Source organism: Geotrypetes seraphini, chromosome 15 (assembly GCF_902459505.1).
Source record: "Geotrypetes seraphini chromosome 15, aGeoSer1.1, whole genome shotgun sequence".
Lineage (NCBI taxonomy): Eukaryota > Metazoa > Chordata > Amphibia > Gymnophiona > Dermophiidae > Geotrypetes > Geotrypetes seraphini.
Window position 1 is genome coordinate 60346474 of NC_047098.1, and position 22194 is coordinate 60368667.

At 42.0% G+C, this 22194-nt stretch overlaps 1 protein-coding gene across 5 annotated transcripts in view; it reads right to left on the reverse strand.

Annotated features, from left to right (window-relative positions):
* The window catches only part of LOC117349097 (merlin-like), a 71122-nt gene extending 53250 nt beyond the window's left edge, over nt 1-17872 (reverse strand). For 2 of the 5 annotated variants that reach the window (XM_033922098.1, XM_033922096.1), the window contains exons 1-5: nt 17487-17871; nt 17183-17386; nt 13507-13640; nt 12660-12785; nt 1276-1398 (exon numbers count right to left, since the gene is read on the reverse strand). In XM_033922098.1, coding sequence (XP_033777989.1) covers nt 1276-1398; nt 12660-12785; nt 13507-13640; nt 17183-17201 — 402 coding nt within the window. In that variant the 5' untranslated portion in view covers nt 17202-17386; nt 17487-17871. Of the gene's footprint in view, nt 1-1275; nt 1399-12659; nt 12786-13506; nt 13641-17182; nt 17387-17486 lie in introns of all 5 variants that reach the window. The other 3 variants (XM_033922097.1, XM_033922095.1, XM_033922094.1) reach the window with 3 other exon arrangements.
* Nucleotides 17873-22194: the final 4322 nt, after the last annotated feature.

Consider the following 22194-nt stretch of genomic DNA (forward strand, 5'->3'; position numbering starts at 1 on the left):
GAGTGGTGCATCCCTTCTCGTACACCTGCAGCTGTCCTCCCCCTTCTGGAGAAGAGCAAACTGGATCTACCATGTTTCCCTGAAAATAAGCCCTAGCATGATTTTCGGAATAGGTCTTAATATAAGCCCTACCCCAAAAAATAAGCCCTAGTCGCCAGCAGCAGCAGCAATGCTTCCCCTCCCCCCTCCCTGCCAATCCATCTCTCCCTCCCATCTGAACGGTGAGACATCATCAGTAACGCATCAGAGGAACAGCCCAGGCCACGAAGCAGCCTGTCTAGAATGCTGCCGACGCTGCCGGTTTGTTATAATTTTTTCTGTCTTACAGTTCAGATGAGGGAGTTTTTTGCCAGTGAAAATATCAAAAGCAGTTTTGATTTGTACCTTTTGGTTTTATACTGCTACATTAATCTGAGGCTTTTTCTCCCTCTTTTTAGAGGAATGCTGGGTTTGAAGAGGGCAAGGCAGGATTAACCAATAGGCCAAGTAGCCACATGCCTAGGGCCTAAAATGGTCAGGGGGGCCCGATGAAGGAGGGCATCGACATTGTTTTTTCCAAACAGCGATGGGCCCCTCCAGCATCGATCGGCAACGCGGGCCCCCCGATCGGCAACACGCCTCCCCCCCCCCCCCCCCCGATCGATGGAAATGAGACAAGCAAGCAATGCGGGTAAGAAAGGCAATGGGAACTGTATATTTGGAAGCGGTGCTGCTTGCCCAAAGCTTCCCTCTGACGCAGCTTCCTGTTTCCGCCTGGGCGCGTGGTGGGGTAGAGCAGGGCAGGGGACCCAGTGTACTTGGATGCCTAGGGGCCTCGACAAATTAATCCTGCCCTGGAAGAGGGGGGTACCTCAGTGCCACGATCACACATTTTGAATCATTATATGAACATATTATATGTTGTGCGTCCTTGTATAATTTGTTAACACATTAGTATCATAATTTATAAAATTCAAAAGCTTTAAGTGTCCCTTGCAGCATAATGTAAGCACACATGTATGTTTATTAGCATCTTCTAATTTGTTTCATATACCCCCTCTTTTACCAACGCACATCAATTCTATGAGCATCGGAGCAGCTGCCGGCGCTAAAACCCACGCTATGCATTGGTAAAAGAGGGGGGATATTGAGCACAAATTTTGTAATGCGCCTTATTGTTATATGTTATCATCCTAAAATCGTTAATAAAAAGATTTTTTTTAAAATAAAAAACACGAGCGTAAAAGAAAGGGGATCATGCGAATCCCCACCGAGGCCTCACAGGGCTTCACTGACCTGCAAGAAGAACAGATGTTGGGTGATTTCCTGCACCAGCTCCTCTGCCACTTTTTCTGGGTAGAATTTGGCCACAAAACAAAGTCTGACGGGCTCTTCCTTGAGGATGTCTTGATCCAATACCTTAATAAAAATAAGATGTAAAACAAAAGTGTTCACAGATCAATAGAAGTTTCGCTATACTATATACCAGCAGCCATTTTTATTATCATTTTTGAAGGAATTCTCTCAAGGTGGTGTACAGCAAGAACAAGTCATACATCAGCAACAGACAATTACAGCAGTAAAAATATTCAAATTACAATCAAAGTATGGCACAGTATGCTACATTATAATGTTGACACAATACATGGTAAAACATTTTAATTGACAGCATAGGGTGTAAGCAAAGATGGAGCATATAGATAGATAAGACAGAGTGGCAGGAGTAAGAAAATAGGGAGACTTAAAGAGCAGCACCATTTGAGCATCTGGGCCTCAATGTATAATTAAACGCAGGAATTCATTTTCAGAGAATATAGTAAAAGCAGTTAGCTTAGCAAGGTTAAAAAAAAAAAATAATAAAAGTCCATAAGCCATTACTAAGATGGACCTGGGAAAATCAATTGCATATTTCTAGGATAAACACTGAAGCAGCAAAAAATAAAAAATAAAAAATCTATTTTACTCTTTTGAGGTCAGAATGGTGCTTGAAAATTCTCAACTAGGGTAGTAGGAGTGGATAAACATATCCTGCTATAATATATGCAGCCGGTGTCACATGTGTGTGTCTGTGTCTAAAAGTTATTTAAGAATTAAGCTTTCACCTATTTCCTGAAGTTGTGATAGTCTTATATTAAGCGAAGCCTTTCAGGAGATAATTCCAGGTAGTGGGGGGGCTACTCCAGAGAAGGTTCACCTGCGGGTACCACATTGGGTTATGTCCTTTGAAGAGGATATGATTAGGGATATTCCCTGGGAGGACTTTAGTGACCTTGGAGGTGTGTAGAGGGGGATCGTAATAGCTTTAAGAAAATGTTGAAAACCAAACTGTTTAGGCATACTTCTGATTTGTTTTTTTTCTGAAAATGTTTGGGTATCTTGATAACATGTAACCCTATATGTTAGTGGAGAATCTGTAGGTTGTATTTTTTTTTATATGTTTTGATATTGTGTTAAGAGCGTATTGCTATTTGTTTTTGCCTTCTGTATGTTTATATGGAAACCGCTGTGACTCCAGGTGGTATACAAAGTTTAAAAAAATAAATAAGTTTATCAAGTTTCATGTTTATTTTAAAATTTGATCAAACGCTTATAAGAATTTCTAAGGGATGTACATGTTAAAATTAAGGGGAAACAAAACAGTTAAAAGTACGAACAAAGACAAACGTAAAAACAAGACATACAGAAACAAAGGGAAAGGGGGCAGAACTACAGTGGTTTAAGAAAAGGGGTACAGAAAAAGGTAAGGGGGAAAATAAGAGTTATGGATCCTAAGTATATATATATAGGAATTAATGATTAAGTTTTATCGGTGGTTGGGTAAACGGATCTAATGGTTCTAGGTTTCAAACGCATCCTTATAAAGAAAAGGTTTTAAGGAACTCTTGAATCTGTCTAATATAGTGTCTTCTCTAATATAGGCTGGAAGCGAGTTCCATAACTGGGGGGCGGTGATCAAAAATATTTTGTTATGTCCTGTGCCGATGACTTTTAAAGAGCGTATTGAAAGGAGGTTCGGATTGGTTGATCGTAGTGCTCTATTAGAGGTGTTAAGGAGTTAAGAGTCTGTCCAGAAAAATAGGAAGATTTATCTGGTGGATCTTGATTTTATAAAAGATCCGGTAAGGGCCTTGAAGATCAATGAGGGACATTTTCGATAGAGTGTCTAAGTCCGACTTTGGACATCCTGTATGTACTGATTCATTCAGGTTTTGGAGGGGGTGGAAAGGGGGTCAGTGAGCACTGGGAGAGTGGAGAGTCATTACTTAATCACTCCAGTGGTCACCTGGCCATTTTGGGTATCTTTATAGCACTCAGATGCTTTTAAAACAGGTTTAACTTTGAATGTCTAAGTTCTGTCTTGGATGTCTTGGGAAAGTTTCGATTATCACCACAAAAGGTCCACATCTGAGCATGCCCAAAGCCCGCCCATAACATGCCTACAACACGCCCCCTTGGATACACAGGAGCTAGAAAGCCTAGCAAGACGTAGTTTTCGAAAAATGGCACTTGGACGTTTTGGAATGAAAAACGTCCAAATACCGGTTTATGTCGTTATTTTGGACGTCTTAGTGTATTGAAAATGTCCCTGAAAGTCTTTTAAATATTGTGCTGATAGCCGGTGAAGTTTTTGCAAAACTGGTGTGATGTGGTTACGTAGCTTACAAACTTCTATTAAGCTTGCGGCAGCATTCTAAATCAATTGGAGCCGGGGCAGACCAGTGTAGAGTGAAACAGAGAAACGTGACTGCCAGATAAAGGCCAAATGGCCCAGCCATATCATGGCATGCCCAACAGAGGCATGACCTGCTTTCCCAATGTAGGGAATGACCTGCATTCCCTCTGTATTCCCCCCCATCTAAGCATAGATGCACCTTCTTGTCCAGTTTGTCTGTTTTGACTAGATTGTAAGCTCTTTTGAGCAGGGACTCTCTCTTCTCTGTTTTGATGTATGGCGTTGCGTATGTCTAGTAGCATTATAGAAATGATTAGTAGTGCCATGTTTCCCTGAAAATAAGCCCTCTCTGTTTCCACCACCTCTTCTGGGAGACTATTCCAAGCATCTACCACCCTTTCTGTAAAAAAGTAGTTCCTCAGATTACTCCTGAGCCTATCACCTCTTAACTTCATCCTATGCCCTCTCATTCCAGAGCTTCCTTTCAAATGAAAGAGACTCAACTCATGCGCATTTACATTACATAGGTATTTAAACATCTTTATCATATCTCCCATCTCTCGCCTTTCCTCCCCATAGGCCTTATCACAAAGACCACACACCATTTTAGTAGCCTTCCTCTGGACCAACTCCATCCTGTTTATATGTTTTTGAAGGTGCAGTCTCAAGAATTGTACAAAATATTCTAAATGAGGTCTCACCAGAGTCTTATATAGAAGCATCAATACCTCCTTTTCCCACTGGCCCTACCGTTCCCTATGAACCTAGCATCCTTCTAGCTTTCACCATCACCTTTTCAACCTGTTTGGCCACCTTAAGATCATCACATACAATCACACCCAAGCCCCGCTCTTCCAAGCAATTTAAATGGGCAGAAGCACACAGTTTGAGAGAAACTGCTAGAAAGCGCGCATGCCCTTTATAGAATCGCACTTAGTGCCGATTTTTTCCAGAGCTGAATTTTGAGCACCATTTATAAAATTCCCCTGCTTGTTACAAAACTTTTTTTTAAATACTGGATAATTCCTTATATTTGATTAGGTCAGACTGTGCGTGTTTCCTTCTCCAAGTATTCTTCAACCACCAACAGGACTCCATCAGGTCATTAGCACACTATGTATTATTCTTCAGTAAGTTCCAACAGAGAGAGAAAAGCTCTACGGATAGTGTTAGGTCTTCAGAATGACTCCCACGAAATCAGCTTACCAGGAGCTGTTCAGTATTAGCTATATAAGCTCCAGCATTGGAAGGAGGACACTGAAACAAAACAGAAGTTTCCACACTGAGATAAGAGATAAGCAGTGCCTCTGCTGGGTCAGACCAGAGGTCCATCCCGCCCAGGAGTCCGCTCGCGCAGTGGCCCATCAGGTCGAGGACCTGCATAGTAATTCTCTATCAATACCCCTCAATCCCCATAGTGAGAGAAGGAGACAGCTTGGCAATTTCACCTAATCAGATGGTTCCCCTGGAATCTTCCAGTTTTCAGCTTGATCCAAACAGTCAAGTCAATCGCAACTGTGTTTAAAACACTACCAGCTATGTATGCTCCACATAAATTAATGGATACATTGGTGTTAGTTATTTTTTGCAACCAGTCTCCTAAAAATGTCATTTTCTACCCTGTAAGTAACTTACAGTAGAGATTCTCAGCTATGACCCAGAGACATACTTAACCTGGAAGCCACAATGTATCCAAATGAGGTAGATCTACACACACTTGAGGTCTAGTTGTTGCTAGGTGCCATCGACTCGTGCTCAAGTCCAAATGACTTGATGAATTGTGGATCTAAAAAGAAATAGGTTTTGTGCTAGTCTAGAAAGGTCCTCCAATGTCATCCCCATGGTTGTTTTCAACCTGTTCAGTAGGTCATCCTCTTCGTCTAGTTCCTTTGATCTTCCCAAACAAAATGTCCTTCTCCAATGATCTTTCTCTTCTGACAGTGTGACCAAAATAAAATAGTTGTAACTTCATCATTTGGGCTTCGAGTGACATACAGGTCTAGTATAGGTATATAAATCTATCTTGTGAATACTCTATACAAATATCCTGAAAACCAGGCCTGTTAAGTATACTTCCAGGTCGGTGTTCAGAACCACTACCATGTTCCAGAGCAGCCAAGTGAGTCAGTTCAAGAAGAGAGGTTTTGGCCTAGTCCTGGCAACCCAATAATAATGCATTCTGGTAACTGCTGTGTTGATCTCAAATTGTTAGAAACAAGGACTACAGCAACCACAATGCACTGAAAGAAAATCAAGTCCAAAATGCAACACTGGTCAAAAATGTCTCCCACCATAAATTGGGTTATTTGGAGGCTCTGGGGCTTCTTAGTTAAACCAAAGGTTAGACACCATTCTATGGAAATAATTCCTTAGAAATTGCACAATCTGTTTCTCAGTATTTATGTGAAGGAGTTAACTTGTATTTGTGGGCTCGGCCTACATTCCTTTATAATAACATCTTTTAGAACTGGGTTAGAGACTGTGCCATGTGTCTTTTCTGTCTCCCAGCTTCCAGTTTTAAAGCGACACCACCAAAGCTGGAAACAATTGTAAATTCAAGCATTCTATCACAGCCTTAACAAGAAATACAAGGCACCAATTATAGCCACCTTTGGAGGCCCTAACGCTTTCATTTGCTTATTGTAATTAACGCACAAAGGCTGTAAAAGGCGGCCAGACATTTGGGTGCAACTCTCCAGTTCAATGAGAAGAAAGTTTTATGTCAAAGAATTGTCAAAATATGAAAAAGGTAAATCGTGAGAAGAAACCAAAGATTTTCAAATTCACATCTTATCAACCTCGAGGGCATCTCTCAGAACTTCTAGTGGGCCTAGATTCATAAAGAAAGTGACGTCGGAAGGAGAGCCGTGACAGGTTGGAGCTAATGCTTGCGCTGGTGAAGGGCTAGAGGTATGGGGGGTGGGAAGGGAAGGCGTGCATATGAGTATGCGCAGTGAGAAGGAACAGTGAGGTGAAAAGGAGGAAAGGTGACGGTGCCCCCACTGTGACAGTGCTACATTTCTTTGGATCATCTGAATACATGTAAGCACAGAGCTTCAGTCTCATGGTTGTTATGCCCTTATAGCTTATAACCACCGTATTTTTCACTCCATAAGACGCACTTTTTCCACCCCTAAAAAGGGGGTAGAAAAAAGGGTGAATCTTATGGAGCGAATACCCTCTCCCCCCCCATAGGCAGCACAGGCACCTTCACCCCATACCTTTTATTAAAGTCCCCTTTACGCGCTCCTGTCTCCTTCGCCAGACAGCTCTTCTTTGGTTCGGGACCGGGTAGAGCGGCGCAAAAGGCAGACGCGTGCTGTTCGCATTCCTGCGTGGTCAAGCGCCACTCCCCATTTGGCTGCAGTCACTTATCCCTTCCTGGAACGCTCTTCCGGAGGCTGTTGTACGGGAAAACACCCTCCAGGGTTTCAAGACTAAGCTGGACAAGTTCCTGCTAAACTGGGACATACACAGGTGAGGCTGGACTCATTTAGAGCACTGGTCTTTGACCTGGAGGCCACTATGTGAGCGGACTGCTGGGCAGGATGGACCACCGGTCTGACCCAGCAGCGGCAACTCTTATGTTCTTATGGTGATAGGCTCCGGAGTAATCTGAGGAAATACTTTTTTACGGAAAGGGTGGTAGATGCGTGGAACAGTCTCCTGGAAGAGATGGTGGAGACAGAGACTGTGTCTGAATTCAAGAGGGCCTGGGATAGGCACATGAGATCTCTTAGAGAGAGAAAGAGATAATGGTTACTGCGGATGGGCAGTTCTATGACCTCACAATGCAGGTGCAAAGAGCCTTAGCCTATAGGAAGAGGAGATGCAAATGTTAAGAGCCTTAGCTAATAGGGAGAGGAGGAGATTGTGGATGGTGCAGATGGGTAGACTAGATGGACCATTTGGCCTTTATCTGCCGTCATGTTTCTCTGTTTCTATCCTGCAGGAATCTTTTTTTTTTTTTTTTTTTAATTCTTTATTCATTTTCAAATTTACAATAAGTGTAACAATATATCCAAACAAATTAACAATAAATATAACACTTAATAATCACCAATGGTACAAATAATATGCTCTTATCTCCCACCCTTCCCACCCTTATAGAGGTAAATAGCGGCTCGCCTCCTCCCTATGGTATCCTGCAGGAATCTAAACTGAAAGGCTTTACTGCTCTGTGTGAAGAATGTAACTTTCCTGCAAACTCTCATTATTTACATTGTCAAAATAAAGAGATACCGCCATGCGACTCAGTTCTCCTAAATTCCCAAGAGTTATTATTATGTTGTATAATATTCTTTTTTCTTTCGAACAAAGATCTGGACTCCCTACATCCTGCTATTGACAAATTGATTCATAATTGGAATAGGACAATCTCTTGCAACGAGGTTTGGGCCCAGGTCTAGTTTTCTGCCAAAAACATCTCTATATGCTATAGGAGGTGAGAATTAATAAGATGACTTTTACATCAAATCTACTGTTACTCTCTTTTTTTTTGGTACTAAATTCAGTGTTCTGAAGGGGCTGTGGTTAGGTTAGTTTGGCACAAATTTTCATGCGTAGCGATCCTATGAGTTTACACATGCTTCCCTGGATGAGAATGGCAGCAGACACTTGCTGGATGGATCTACGTCAATGCTCCCTCTAAGCCAGCGGTCTCAAACTCAAACCCTTTGAAGGGCCACAGTTTGGATTTGTAGGTACTTGGAGGGCTTCAGAAAAAATAGTTAATGTCTTATTAAAGAGTTTGAGACCACTGAGTTAAGGGGAATGGTTAATCAGCTGGCTGGGTTGGAGGGCAGAGGGGAGAACAGGACAATCAAGCCATTGTGACATCACTGATGAGGTTGGCTCTTATTGGTGGAATGAGGCATTATGACATCACAAGCTCAGCTCTGCTTCCCAAAAACAAACAGGATGTCATGGTTACAGTTAAGCCAGCGGTCTCCAACTCAAACCCTTTGAAGGGCCACAGTTTGGATGTATAGGTACTTGGAGGGCCGCAGAAAAAAATAGTTAATGTCTTATTAAAGAAATGACAACTTTGCATGAGGTAAAACTCGTTATAAATCTTTCTTTAATTGCTTCTGATAATTTCAGCTATACACTGCTGAAAGCAGTGCAACATGCAGAAAGTGAAGTTTTGATAGTTTTTCACTATTTTGAGGCCCATAAAATAGTACATGGCGGGCCGCATGTGGCCACGAGTTCCAGACCACTGCTCTGAGTCCTCCACCTACAGTGCTGCTGTTTCACCGTCACATTTTCAGTAATGAGGGACAGGACTCCAGGGAACCTGCCTGTCTGTAGCCATTGAAAACGCACTATTGAAACACTACTCCCCACTGGCAGCAATGGAGGACTCCTGCTCAGCCTAAAGGAAACAGTGATCTACATATTGAATTTGCACCAGCATTCTGTCTGCTTGAACTCTGTGTGGGCAACTCACTTAATCTCCCATTGCTCCAGGTACATTAGACCAGTGATTCCCAACCCTGTCCTGGAGGAACACCAGGCCAATTGGGTTTTCAGGCTAGCCCTAATGAATATGCATGAGAGAGATTTGCATATGATGGAAGTGATAGGCATGCAAATTTGCTTCATGCATATTCATTAGGGCTAGCCTGAAAACCCGATTGGCCTGGTGTTCCTCCAGGACAGGGTTGGGAACCACTGCATTAGACAGATTGTGAGCCCACCAGGACAGATAGGGAAAATACTTGAGTACCTGAATAGATTCATGTAAACCGTTCTGAGCTCCCTGGGGAGAACGGTATAGAAAATTAAACAAGCAAATCTCTATTAAGTCTGCTCAGTGTCAGCTTGCCAACCACTTTATCCACACAGCAAGGCATATAGGTACTTTCTTCTGGAATTCAGAATCCAATATGGACTACTAGAAGTCATGACAGGCTGAGATAGCTATATTTGAAAGACTTGCGATCTTAATAATAATTAAAAACCAATATAGAAGCTTATTATAAGATTTGGGCCTGTTTTTGAAATAAATATATAGGGACTAACACATGCTTACCACCTCCTAAAAATGGCATTAGCGGGTCGTGCTCAAGAGCCATGTGCCAACTGCGGGCTCAGCATGTATCACCCGCGCGCTAATAAAAAAATGCAAGGGGCATGTTTGGGGACAGAGAGTAGTCATGTCCTACGCCAGGGGTAGGGAACTCCGGTCCTCGAGAGCCGTATTCCAGTCGGATTTTCAGGATTTCCCCCATGAATATGCATTGAAAGCAGTGCATGCAAATAGATCTCATGCATATTCATGGGGGAAATCAAGTTTCAAGTTTCAAGTTTATTAAGTCTTGATGAATCGCCTATAAATTTGGAAAACCCGACTGGAATACGGCTCTCGAGGACCGGAGTTCCCTACCCTACGCTAATTGGTTAGCATGTGTGCAGTATATTAAGTTTAGATCAATAAATACAATAAAATAAATACATTGCTGAACAATTATCATAGGATTAGCATGAGAGTCCTTAACTGCCTACAAAGTAGATGACAGTAACGGCTTATGCTAATTTCAAATTCAGTGCATGGCCATTAATAAGGAAACCCTCTTTCAAAAATGTGGAACACAAATTACCCTAATAACAAAAATGATGAGGAAGAGAAATGATGTATTTTCAAACGATTTAGTCACTCATCAATTACTTCTTGCATCTTTTTGTAGTATTCAAATGAATATATAGAAGAAATTATCATTTGTCATCTTCAAACCGTTCGTGATAGCCTACTCAATTCTCTGGAAACCCGCATACAATTGAAATAAATATTCAGATTTCGCAGGGGATAAAGAAACCTCAAGTGCTCGCGGCAGTTGGATTTACAGAACTAGTCTACATCGAAATTGCCTAATGCAGGCTATCACTGGTTTCAATAATCTCCCTGTATATTAACAGTACTCCTATTTAACTTTCTTTTTATATAAGTATTGGGGTACTTAGCTTATGTAGGCTTTACTCCTTCTTAATTCCAGTTGAAGTGCCTATAAATCTATTATCACGAATGGGACGTTGATCAATGGCTCTACGGAGCATCTCCGTTTCACTCAAAACTGAGCTTCATCAGGAGACATACAAACGGATAATATACTGATCTCATCAAACTTATTTGCTGCCTTACACTGAATGGCTAGAACGCGGCTCCTACAGCCACTCTCACGCTCAGCACGCTAATGCTGCAATGACACTTGAGGTTTCTTTATCCCCTGCGAAATCTGGAATAGAGGAATTGAAATAAATTTCAGTGAACCTGGAAGATGTAATAAGCCAAATCAACAAATTAATAAGTGGCAAATCACCTGGACTAGATCTACCATTGGTAGTCTGTAACTTTAAGATTGGAAGGTGGCCAATGCTGGTTTTTAAAAAGGGTTCTTGGGTTCTTGGGTAAGTCTGACATCAGTGCTTGGCAAATGGTAGAAACCATTACAAAGAACAAAATTACTGAACTTGTAGACAGAGTAGCATGGATTCAGCCAAGGAAAGGCGCTTGCCTACCAATTTGCTACATTTTTAAGGTGTGGATATGGGATTATTTCCTGTGGTTATCCGCGGGGACGGGAACGGTGATGAATTTTATCACTGTGTCATTCTCTAATACATGTCATTTTCTAGTGTCCATTTCAATCTCAATCCTTTTACACCAGCATTCTTCAAAGCAAAGCTTGTGGATCAGCGATTGTGGCCATTCATACTCTGATTCTTCCCTTTCTCTTTAAAGAATGACATGAAGATGGTTTCCCCCAGTTATCCGCGAGGACAGGAACGGTGATAAATTTTGTCACTAAGTTATTCTCTATTATGTATCTAGATTTTCAGAAAGTTTTTATCATTGCTTTCTATTCCATAACAAGTCTCTCATTATACTAGGTTCTACATTAGAAGCCACCGCCAAGGAAAAGTTTGTGAGTCATCATGGACAATACATTGAAACCTTCTGCTCAGTGCGCGGCAGCTACCAAAAAGCAAACAGAATGTTAGGAATTTTTAGGAAAGAAATAGAGAATAAAAGAGAGATTACCATAATGCTTCTGTATTGCCCAATAGCGAGACCATATCTTGAGAATGGCATGCAATTCTCGTCACCTCATCTCAAAAAAGAGGAGGTGGAACTAGAAAAGGTACAAAGAAGGGTGACCAAAATGATTAAGGGGATGGAATGATTTTCAAATGGGGTTTGGGCTTTTCATCTTAGAAAAGATATGGCTGAGCAGAGATATGGTAGAAGTCTATAAAATTCTGAACAGAGTGGAATGGGAAAACACAAGTTTCAAGTTTATTGAGATTTTGATTTAAACGCAATATCAAGTATTTTCAATGCGTATAACAATAATAATTTGGGGGGACAAATAAAACAGATTAAACCATAAACATACAGTTTTATCCATAGTTACATTAAAAATACGTAAGGAATGAAAGGTTAAATTACATTTGATTTAAAACAAACAATTAAAAATAAAATAACAGTTAGGGAAGAACAACTTTAGGAGAGGTATTAAAGAGAAAAGAAAAAAAAAAAAATTTTATGAAGACTTATGCTACATCGAGAGGAATCCATTAAAGCCTCTCATAACTCGTGATTTAGAAGGGGGTTTTCCTGTCTTTCTTGAGAGGATGTTGCCAATAAGCAGAATAGGTGTAAGTCAGAACCATTATGTGGTGAGGGTCAGCCAACTACCCTCATGCCTAAGGGCAGCCAGTGGCATAAGCACTGTCTCCCAGCCCCTGTGATATACCCAGATGGTACATGTGACTTACCTGTCCAAGAGAGCTGGAAAAAAGTCTCTTCCAAGACTCTGTCTTAGTTCGACACCTTTGTCACCACAACAGTAGGGATCATCTTCCCTGTATACAGGGCATCAAGCACTTGAGCCCTTCTCAGACTCAAGTTTCTCACACAGCAGTGCATAGCACTGTAGCCTGAGCTACAGAGCCACCTCTTTGTACCCGTTTAAAGAAAGTAGACTATTCCATATTACATTACCTTTTTCTCCATCTTTAACCAGGCATACATCTCTTTCATTGAGAACTGCAAGCCAAAGAACCAAGTCTCTCTTAACCCTAGTGTTCTGCACACCAGGTCAAACAAATCTTTTCCTTTCCAATTGACCTAAAGACAAAATAAGACAAGACAACTTTCAGCAAAAAAGACACAAGTTTGTCATGAGGAATCACAGAAAGTATTTCAGCTTTTTCCTGGTCAATGGCTCTTGGCTTAGTCCCCAGAATTTTAAGCTGTCTATTAACACGATATCATCTCTGTTGGAACCTAAGAATGGGGCCGGGCAGATTTCTGTGGTCCCAGAGATGCCAAGTGGAAAGTAAAACAGTAGACCTTGATAAAACAACTATAGTCTTTATGATTACCTGGAAAGTCCCAGGGATTAAAAACTGATTCCCAGCATAAACAGGCACAGACCCCCCCCCCCCCATTTTTGAGCCAATTTTTTGGCTCCAAAATCTCGGTTTATATTCGAGTATATATGGTAAATATAATTCCAAGTGCAAAGACAGACTCTCCAGGACTGAGTTGAGAAACAATATAGCTCCAGAAAAAGTTGGACGCCATTTATAGAATCAGGCCCTTTACATCCTGATTTTCAGCACTGTATCCAGGTATGGCCTAGCACTGAATATCTGAGTATAACTTTAAATGCTGCAGTCTGTGTTGTACAGCAGCACCATCAGTAGAGTTAAATATCAGGGGGGGAATGTAGAACTATGAGCAGTAAAATATATTGGGCACTTACACAAGATTTAGAAGACCAAAAGAGGAAAGGACAGAGCCAGAACAATCAAACTGAGGACTGTGCCTACACTGGATTACTCACCTCACAACTGAATTCCATTTCTTCAATCATTGTTGTAACTCTGACCTTGAAAGTCCTTGGGTGCTTCTTCTTCTTCTTCAGCCCTCGAATTGACATGTTGTAATAAACGGTCTTTTTTTCTATCAGAGCTTTATCTATAATTTTAAAAAGACAGAGAATAGAAGCAGTTCTGGTAATTGAACGAGATATCACACGGTTGGTAGAGTTGACACCTCACTCCAGGTCTACTAAACAAGCTGATGATCCACTCCTGGTTTGTAACTTACGAAGGGCATTCAATAATTTATCTATCTCGGTAGGAAAAAAAAAAAAAAGGATTTCATAAAATGTTTGATTTATTTTTCAGTTTATTCCCCTGATAGCTCCATACACTTCATCCACTTTTTCTGCAATGACTTTAACCCCTTTGAACACAATTCTTCTGTTTGACCTTCAAACCAGCATATCACAACTTCTTTGACGTCTTCATCACTTGAAAACTGCTGTTCACAGAGAGATTTCTTGAAAACCCAGAACAAGGGAGCCAGGTCAGGTGTGTAGGGTGGATGGTTCAGCTGCTGAAACCCACATTTTCAGATGGCAGCCTGTGATTGTCGTGACATGCACCGGTGCATTGTCATGAAAAAGCAGCACAACTGCTGTGAGTTTTCCTCATCTTTTCTCCTTGATTGACTCCCGCAAAATGATCATTGTTTTGACGTAACTCTCCCCGGTTATGGTTGTCTTGTGTGGCATGAACTCTAGAATCAAAAGTCCTTCATCGTCCCAGAAGACAGTTGCCATGACTTTGCCTGCAGATTTTTCTGTCTTGGAACTTTATTTGGGGTGGGGGATGACTTGTGCTTTCACTGCATTGACTCCATTTTGTATTCAGGATCTCTGTGATAGACCCAAGTCCCATATCCAGTCACCAAACAATGAAAAAATTAACTTGGTCTTCATGGAGCATCTCCATTCTCTTAACAGCACTGGAGCCTCGTGGCCTTCTGTCATGACGTCAGCATTCTTGGAACCCTTCTTAGACTATCCTTGGACGTGTCCAACTTTTCATGAATTATTTTCCAAACTGTACCTGCCGAGATACCCATTTCTTCAGTTATGGGGAAACCTTAATTCATCTGTCTGACAAAATTAGATCCTCCACTTTCTTGCACATTTCTGTGGAAGTTGAGGGTCATCTTCAATGGACTCTCTACCCCACAAAATGCTTTCTCCAAAATAATATTTTGTAGGATGAAGGGGCAAACTCAACATAAACAGCAGTCATACATTCATGGATCTCCTTTGGCTTTTTCCCTTCTTTTGGGAGAAATGTTATCACTGAACAATGCTCCACATCTAGCAGTTTCTTACTTATTCACACAAGGACTCTCCTGGCATCCTGTCTCTTAGAATGTTAGACTCATACTGAGCCACAACTGTTCATGAATGACCTTGAGACCTCTCACAACATGCAGAGACTTATTTCAACATGCTTGCTACTTTCTGTCATACTCAGGTAGATAAATTATTGAATGACCCTTGATGTAATTGATGGTAGATAAAAAACCAGCATAATCCTTCTAGCCTGCCCAGAAAGATAGCTAGAGTTGTACTACTGCTCTGTACAGATTATCCCCCTCTATGTGTTTGTTTGGGGTAGAGAATGACATGGTGACAAAATTCATCACTGTTCCCATCCCTATGGATAATTGCGGGAAACCATCCCCATGTCATTCTTTAAGGAGAGAGTGAAGAATCAGAGTATGAATGGGCCCAGCCACTGACCCTCAAGCCTTGCACTGAAGAATGCTAATGCAGAAGGACTGAAGTTGAGATAGACACTAAAGAATGACACCAGATGGTTAGACCATAAGACCATAAGCATTGCTATACTGGGACAGACAGAAGGTCCATCAAGCCCAGTATCCTGTTTCCAACAGTGGCCAACCCAGGTCCCAAGTACCAGGCAGAAACCTAAAGAGTAGCAACATTTCAGAGCTGAGACTGTGATGTCATAATGCCTCATTCCACCAATGCCTAAGAGCCAACCTCATCAGTGATGTCACAATGGCTTCATTATCCTATACTTGGCTCACATAAGAATCAGAATATGAATGGGTTCAGCCACTGACCCTCAGACCTTGCATTGAAGAATGCTGGTGTAGAAGGACTGAGGTTGAGATAGACACTAAAGAATGACACGGGATTATTTCCCATGGTTATCCACGGGGATGGGAACGGTGATGAATTTTGTCACCGTGTTATTCTCCAGTTTGAGGTTGTATCTGCTGCTCTGGGTAGGTTACCCCTCTTTACTTTTGTTCAGGGTTTACACGCACCTGCCACTCTGTGCTGGTTACCCTCCTCTATTCCCTTGTTTAGGGTGGTACCGGCCAATCTGTGTGGGTTACCCCCTCTCGTCCTTTGTTTAAGGTTGTACCTGCTCTTCTGTGGGGGTTACAACCCCTCTATGCCTTTGTTTAGGGTTGTACATGGACAAATGCAACACTGAATTGATCTGCATAAGAGAGAGCCAATGCCTAGGGTTTCCATAAGGTTCCAGAAAAAGGAGGATTGAGACATCCAGGTTTTACTTCTGTTGAAATCAATGGAAGTAAAACACAGATGTCTCAATCCGGCCTCCTTTTTCTGGAGCCATATGTTAAACCTGTGCCATTTGGAGCTTTCACCCTGTAGTCATCATGACACACAAAAAAACTACAGTGGACTAATCTTAGGACCCAGTTGAAAAGAAGAATTTTGTCTTGATGTGGTTTTCCTGGAGAACATAAGATATATAACTTATGATGTCATAAACAGCCATTAACAGAGCACCCTCATTTGTTGAATGTGGACTGCAAAGTATAATTGATTTTTTTAAACTAACAATTGCTTGTGGCTAACCTGAATAATCTGGCTACAGAAATACCATATGAAACTATTTAGGCATATTATTTTAAATGATTGGCATAAGACAGGCAGTACCCTTAATTGCTTTTCTGTGTGTTACATTTCCGTAAAGCCTTGTGCAATGGGAATAAAGTTGGATTAAGATCTATGTGTTATTTCCACCTTTGTTTGGCTCACCACAAATAAAAGGCCAGATAGGCAGAGAGGGGTTAGAAAAATCTAATTTATCCTACAGTTGTAAGAGGTCTGCTCTTAACATCACCCAAAATCTTAAATTGATGCCTTCCTAATGACTAGGTCTTTTAAAGGAAAACTCGTCTCTTCCCACATACCAACTAGGCAGAATGAAAGTTTCTTAACAAAAATAACTTAGAGCAGAATATTCAGAGAATAAAGGTCAGTCACCCAGTGACAAAAGGCAAAGTATGAATGGATGCATACCGAGCTGATGTGTATGCTGTAGTAAGGTCAGCTAAATTCCTTACGGCGCTCTCACCAAACTTATCTGCTACGTGTTCCTTTTAGCTGAATAATCACGGAAGACTTCTGAAATTCATGCCTGGGATTTTTCGGTTTTTTTTGCCCACTTTTCCAAATGATGATCAAATTGGAATTATTCGAATTCAGGTATAGGGAGGTCCCCGACGCAAAGAGCTTACAGTTTAAATCGGGTACCTGAGCCAACGTGACTTGGCTAAGATCCCCCGGGAGAAGTGGGATTTGAACCCTAGGCTCCAACTCGGTTTTCCCATTCCCGTACCCTTATCCGCTTAACGACCTTTACCTGTTTGCCAACAAGACATTTAGCAGGGGCTTTTGGTGCCGATCTTCCGGAGACTTCTTGGCGTTTGCCCGGTTCGGATCCTCTCATCCTTCTCCCAACATTTCGGAGCGAGCAGCCTCCTCTTTGCTACTGCATAGCCGGCTCGTTTTTCCTTAAGCACTGGGTGTTCCACCTTAACAAAGTCTCTGCCCCTTTAAAAGGTGCCTGCAGAAAAAGAATTAGTACACTTTGTCAGCTAGCACAAAAAATAATATATATATTATATATATAGAATAATTCCCTTTCTGAACCTAAATTACAGAACCTGGATGGTTGTGCTTGCAGATCTCTCCAAATCCCACACAGTGAGAGACTAAAGTTGCAGTTTTGTTCCAGATAAGAGTGACTCTGACCTTCCCAGGGTTTGGTGGGTTTTTTTTTTTTCTGTTCCTGGGCTTTCAGGGCAGCCTTTCTATTCCTCCCCTCCTAAAAGACGGGAGTGTTATAACAGAAAAGAGCTGGCTTCTGTCTCCAAACGGCTCGCATGCTTTCCCATCGTTTTCCCCACCAGGAATTTACTGGCAGAGGAGGAGGAGTGCAGGGGTTAAGCAATGAAGCATGACAGGTTCGGTGGCTCTTTCGTTTGGCGAGGAGGATCCCTGAGCAGCTTATTGCATTCTACTAAGCTTCGTCTCGCCGTTGTCTCCGCTGTGGATGATGGAGAAATTGTAAGAAAGCGCCTCCTCCTTTGAAATATTTATTTTCTAGATTAATAGGTGGGAGGGTGGGGGAAAATAATTGCTTATTACTATATGTAAGTTTATTGTGCTTTTCTTGTAATATTTTATGTACATGAATTATTTGTATGCACAATTGTAGTTGGAAAATTTAATAATTATTAAAAAAAAAAAAAAATTTGAGTTCATTCACAACTACTACTGGGATTCTGGCCCTATGAGCCTTCATTTACAACTACCCAGGGATTCTCTCCCCACTAAACTCACTGTTACATCCTGAGGCTTAGGTACCAAGGCTCTTTCCTATATCATAAAGTCTAAATCTAGTCACCAGGTGTTCAATGACCTTGAATCTTTGCCTCGGCAGCATCCCCCAGGGCTACGGCTACCATATGGCTCCAGAAAGAGGAGGACAGATTGAGACAACCGGGTTTTACTTCCATTGTGAAAGTAAAACCTGGATTTCTCAATCCGTCCTCCTTTTTCTGGAGCCATACGGTAGCCCTACCCAGCACCATCCAGCCTCAGCTGCCAAAGGACCAATACGGGGATCACAACAGGGTCCTTCCTCTTTAATCATATTTAAAATGCAAGGGACAACCTCCCGGAATTCGGAAGTCAGCTTAAAGATAACAGGGAAGCTCTCATTCTGTAGGTGAACCTCATTTTCTGGACTGCCTTTCATCACAAGTCATTCTGGGGCTGAGAACATTCATAGTGCTGTTCTGTAGTAGGGTGTTGCTGCTTTAAGGGGAGATAGAAATAAATACACAGTCAGCTGATCAATGTCAACTGTCAGCAAATTTACCCGCCTTTTACAAAACCATGGAAGCGGTCTTTAGCACAGGCCGGCATACTGAGTGCTCTGCGCTGCTTCCGACACTCAAAGAGTTCCTATGAGCATCGGAAGCAATGCAGAGCATTCAGTGCGCCGGCCTGCGCTAAAGACCGCTTCCATGGTTTTTTAAAAGGCGGGAGGGGGGTATGGACAGATAAAAAAATCCATAAAATGTCCATATTGTTCCTTACATATCAACAAACACTCTGACGTCAGAAGTTCTGTGGCTCCATTATTCAGGAACCTGTGAGCTCCTTCTCCTACGATGTGCTAAACCAAGCAGGGATCTCAAAGTCCCTCCTCGAGGGCCGCAATCCAGTCGGGTTTTCAGGATTTCCCCAATGAATATGCATGAGATCTATGTGCATGCACTGCTTTCAATGCATATTCATTGGGGAAATCCTGAAAACCCGACTTGATTGCGGCCCTCGAGGAGAGACTTTGAGACCTCTGAAGATAAGCCCACAGCACAGACTAAATTATCTTGCAGTAAATTTTCCTGTTTGCATGGGCTAAGCACACATTATTTATTTATTTTTTTTTAATGAAGGAAGCTAGCGCACTGACATTAGCATGTGGTAACTGGTTAACATGTCCATAACGGAGCCTGTAGCACCTCCTACGTAGGAGGCGGTAAGAGCTTCTGTGTTAATTTTCTCCAGTTGCCACATGCTAATGCTAACATCAATGCACGGCCTGAAAATAAATATATCCTTGAAAAAAGAGCTATTTTAGTTTATAACATTTTATTGAAGGAATCAAATAAATATACAATAATATGATACGAGATATTCATTACAATTAAATTCACAATAATAATATTTACATATATATTTTATCATTCCTCCAAAATATATTTCCATATACCTAACCCATTCCTTTCTATATCCTCCCTTGATCCCTTCCCATTCCCCCTTCATTCTTTTAGTTATAACGTTTTATTGAAGGAATCATAGAAATATACAAAAATATAATACATATTAAACTCGTAACAATTAAATTCATAAAAATATTTGTCAAACATAGTTCTATTATTCCTTCAAAATATAATTCCATATTATCTACTATAAATCTCAATACATTCTCATATTCAAACCCCTTTTTTCAAATCCTCAATTCCCTCCTCCTCCCTTCCCTACCTCCCTAAAAAAGAGCTATTTTATTGATGCGCTAGAAATGGGCTTAGCATGTGGGAAAGTTCCACATTAGGATATGCTAAGCCAGAGAAGAGGAGACTTAGAGGAGACATGATAGAAACCTTCAAAATCCTGAAGGGCATAGAGAAAGTAGACAGGGACAGATTCTTCAGACTGTGGGGAACCACAAGTACTAGGGGTCACTCGAAGAAATTGAAAGGGGACAGGTTTAGAACAAATGCTAGGAAGTTATTTTTTACCCAGAGGGCGGTGGACACATGGAACGCGCTTCCGGAGGCCGTGATAGGCCAGAGCACGTTACAGGGCTTCAAAGCAGGTTTGGATAGGTTCCTAGAGGATAAGGGGATTGAGGGGTACAGATAGAAGCAGAGGTAGGTTATAGAAATGGTCAGGAACCACTTCACAGGTCATAGACCTGATGGGACGCCGCGGGAGCGGACCGCTGGGCGCGATGGACCTCTGGTCTGACCCAGTGGAAGCAACTTATGTTCTTATGATTACTCAATTTTGGTCCTCAAAGTCCACAGGCAGGCCGTGTTTTCAGGATACCCACAATAAATATGCAAGAGGAAGATTTGCATACCAAAGAGGCAGTACATTCAAATTTCACTCATGCATAGTCATTGTGGATATCCTGAAAACCTGGCCTGCCTGTGGACCTCGAGGACCAGAACTGAGCTGCCCTGTGCTAAGCCCATTTCTTAGTTCACCTTAATAAAAGAGCCCCTATTTTATGTAAATCAGTGAATCACAGCATAAGGGGGAAAATTTTTACAACAGCATGCTAAATCTCTTCTTCGTATGCGCTACCGGAGGAAGTGATCAGGCAGAGTACGGTACAGGGATTCAAACAGGGATTGGACGGATTCCTGAAGGATAAAGGGATCATGGGATACTGAGGGAGGAGCTGGGATGTAACACAAGTATAGAAAGCTAACCAGGTAATGAGTATAGAAACCCAACCAGGTCGTGCAGGTGCAAGACCAGAGGGTTAGGACTTCGATAGGAAGACAGGACTTCAATGAGAAACCAAGGTGGCAAGGGAGCCCCTTCTGGTGATTCAGACAGGTCGTGACCTGTTTGGGCCGCCGTGGGAGCGGACTGCTGGGCGGGATGGACCTGTGGTCTGACCCGGTGGAGGCACTGCTTATGTTCTTATGTATGTTGCTTTGGCTCCCAGTAGAGGCTCGCTCAATTTTTAAATTGCATTGCCTGCATTTTTAATTATTTATGGCCAGGCCTCACAATTGGTTGAAAATGACAAAAGTTTTGTTGTTTTGGAGTTTCTTTTTCTATCTTCTTCTTTTCTTCTTTCTTCAGTCGCTGAGGAGGGGGGGGGGATTGGTGGGGTTGGGGGAGGAAAGGTCCTTGTTGGTTTGTATGTAGGGGATTTCTTAAAAATTGTGGGAGTAAACTGACAGACTGTGCTGCTGCTTTTCATACTGTGTTTTCTTTTTTTTTCTTTCTTCCTCGATGGTCTTTGGGATTGGGGCCTTGTTTGGCCTGTGTCATACTGGTGCCCGGGTGGGGTTTCCACCTTACTATGTGCTTTTGGGGGCTGTACACTGTATTTTCATTGTGCTGTTTATGGATCTTGTTCACAGTTCCAATGCATTGGATTTGTTTGTTCGTTTGCTTCTTAATAAACATGTTTCAAACCCAAAAAAAAATGACAAAAGTAGCCTAGTGGTAGAGCTGCTACCTCAGCACCCTGAGGTTTTGGGATCAACTCCCAGCACTGCTGCGTAAGACCCTGGGCAAGTCACTTAGTCCTCCATTGCCCCTGGTACAAAATAAGTACTTGCATATATTTGCATGTGTAACCACATAAACATAGAAACATAGAAATTGACGGCAGATAAGGGCCACGGCCCATCTAGTCTGCCCACCCTGATGACCCTCCCCTACCTTTGCCTAGTGAATAGAGCCCACGTGTCGATCCCATTTGGCCTTAAAATCAGGCACGCTGCTGGCCTCAATCACCTGCAGTGGAAGATTATTCCAGCGATCAACCACCCTTTCAGTGAAAAAGAATTTCCTGGTGTCACCTCGTAGTTTCCCACCTCTGATTTTCCACGGATGCCCTCTTGTTGCCGTGGGTCCCTTGAAAAAGAAGATATCTTCTTCCACTACGATGCGGCCCGTGAGATACTTCAACGTCTCGATCATGTCCCCCCTCTCTCTGCGCTCCTCAAGTGAGTATAGCTGCAGTTTGTCTAACCTTTCTTCGTACGGGAGATCTTTGAGTCCCGAGACCATCCGGGTGGCCATTCTCTGTACCGACTCCAATCTCAGCACATC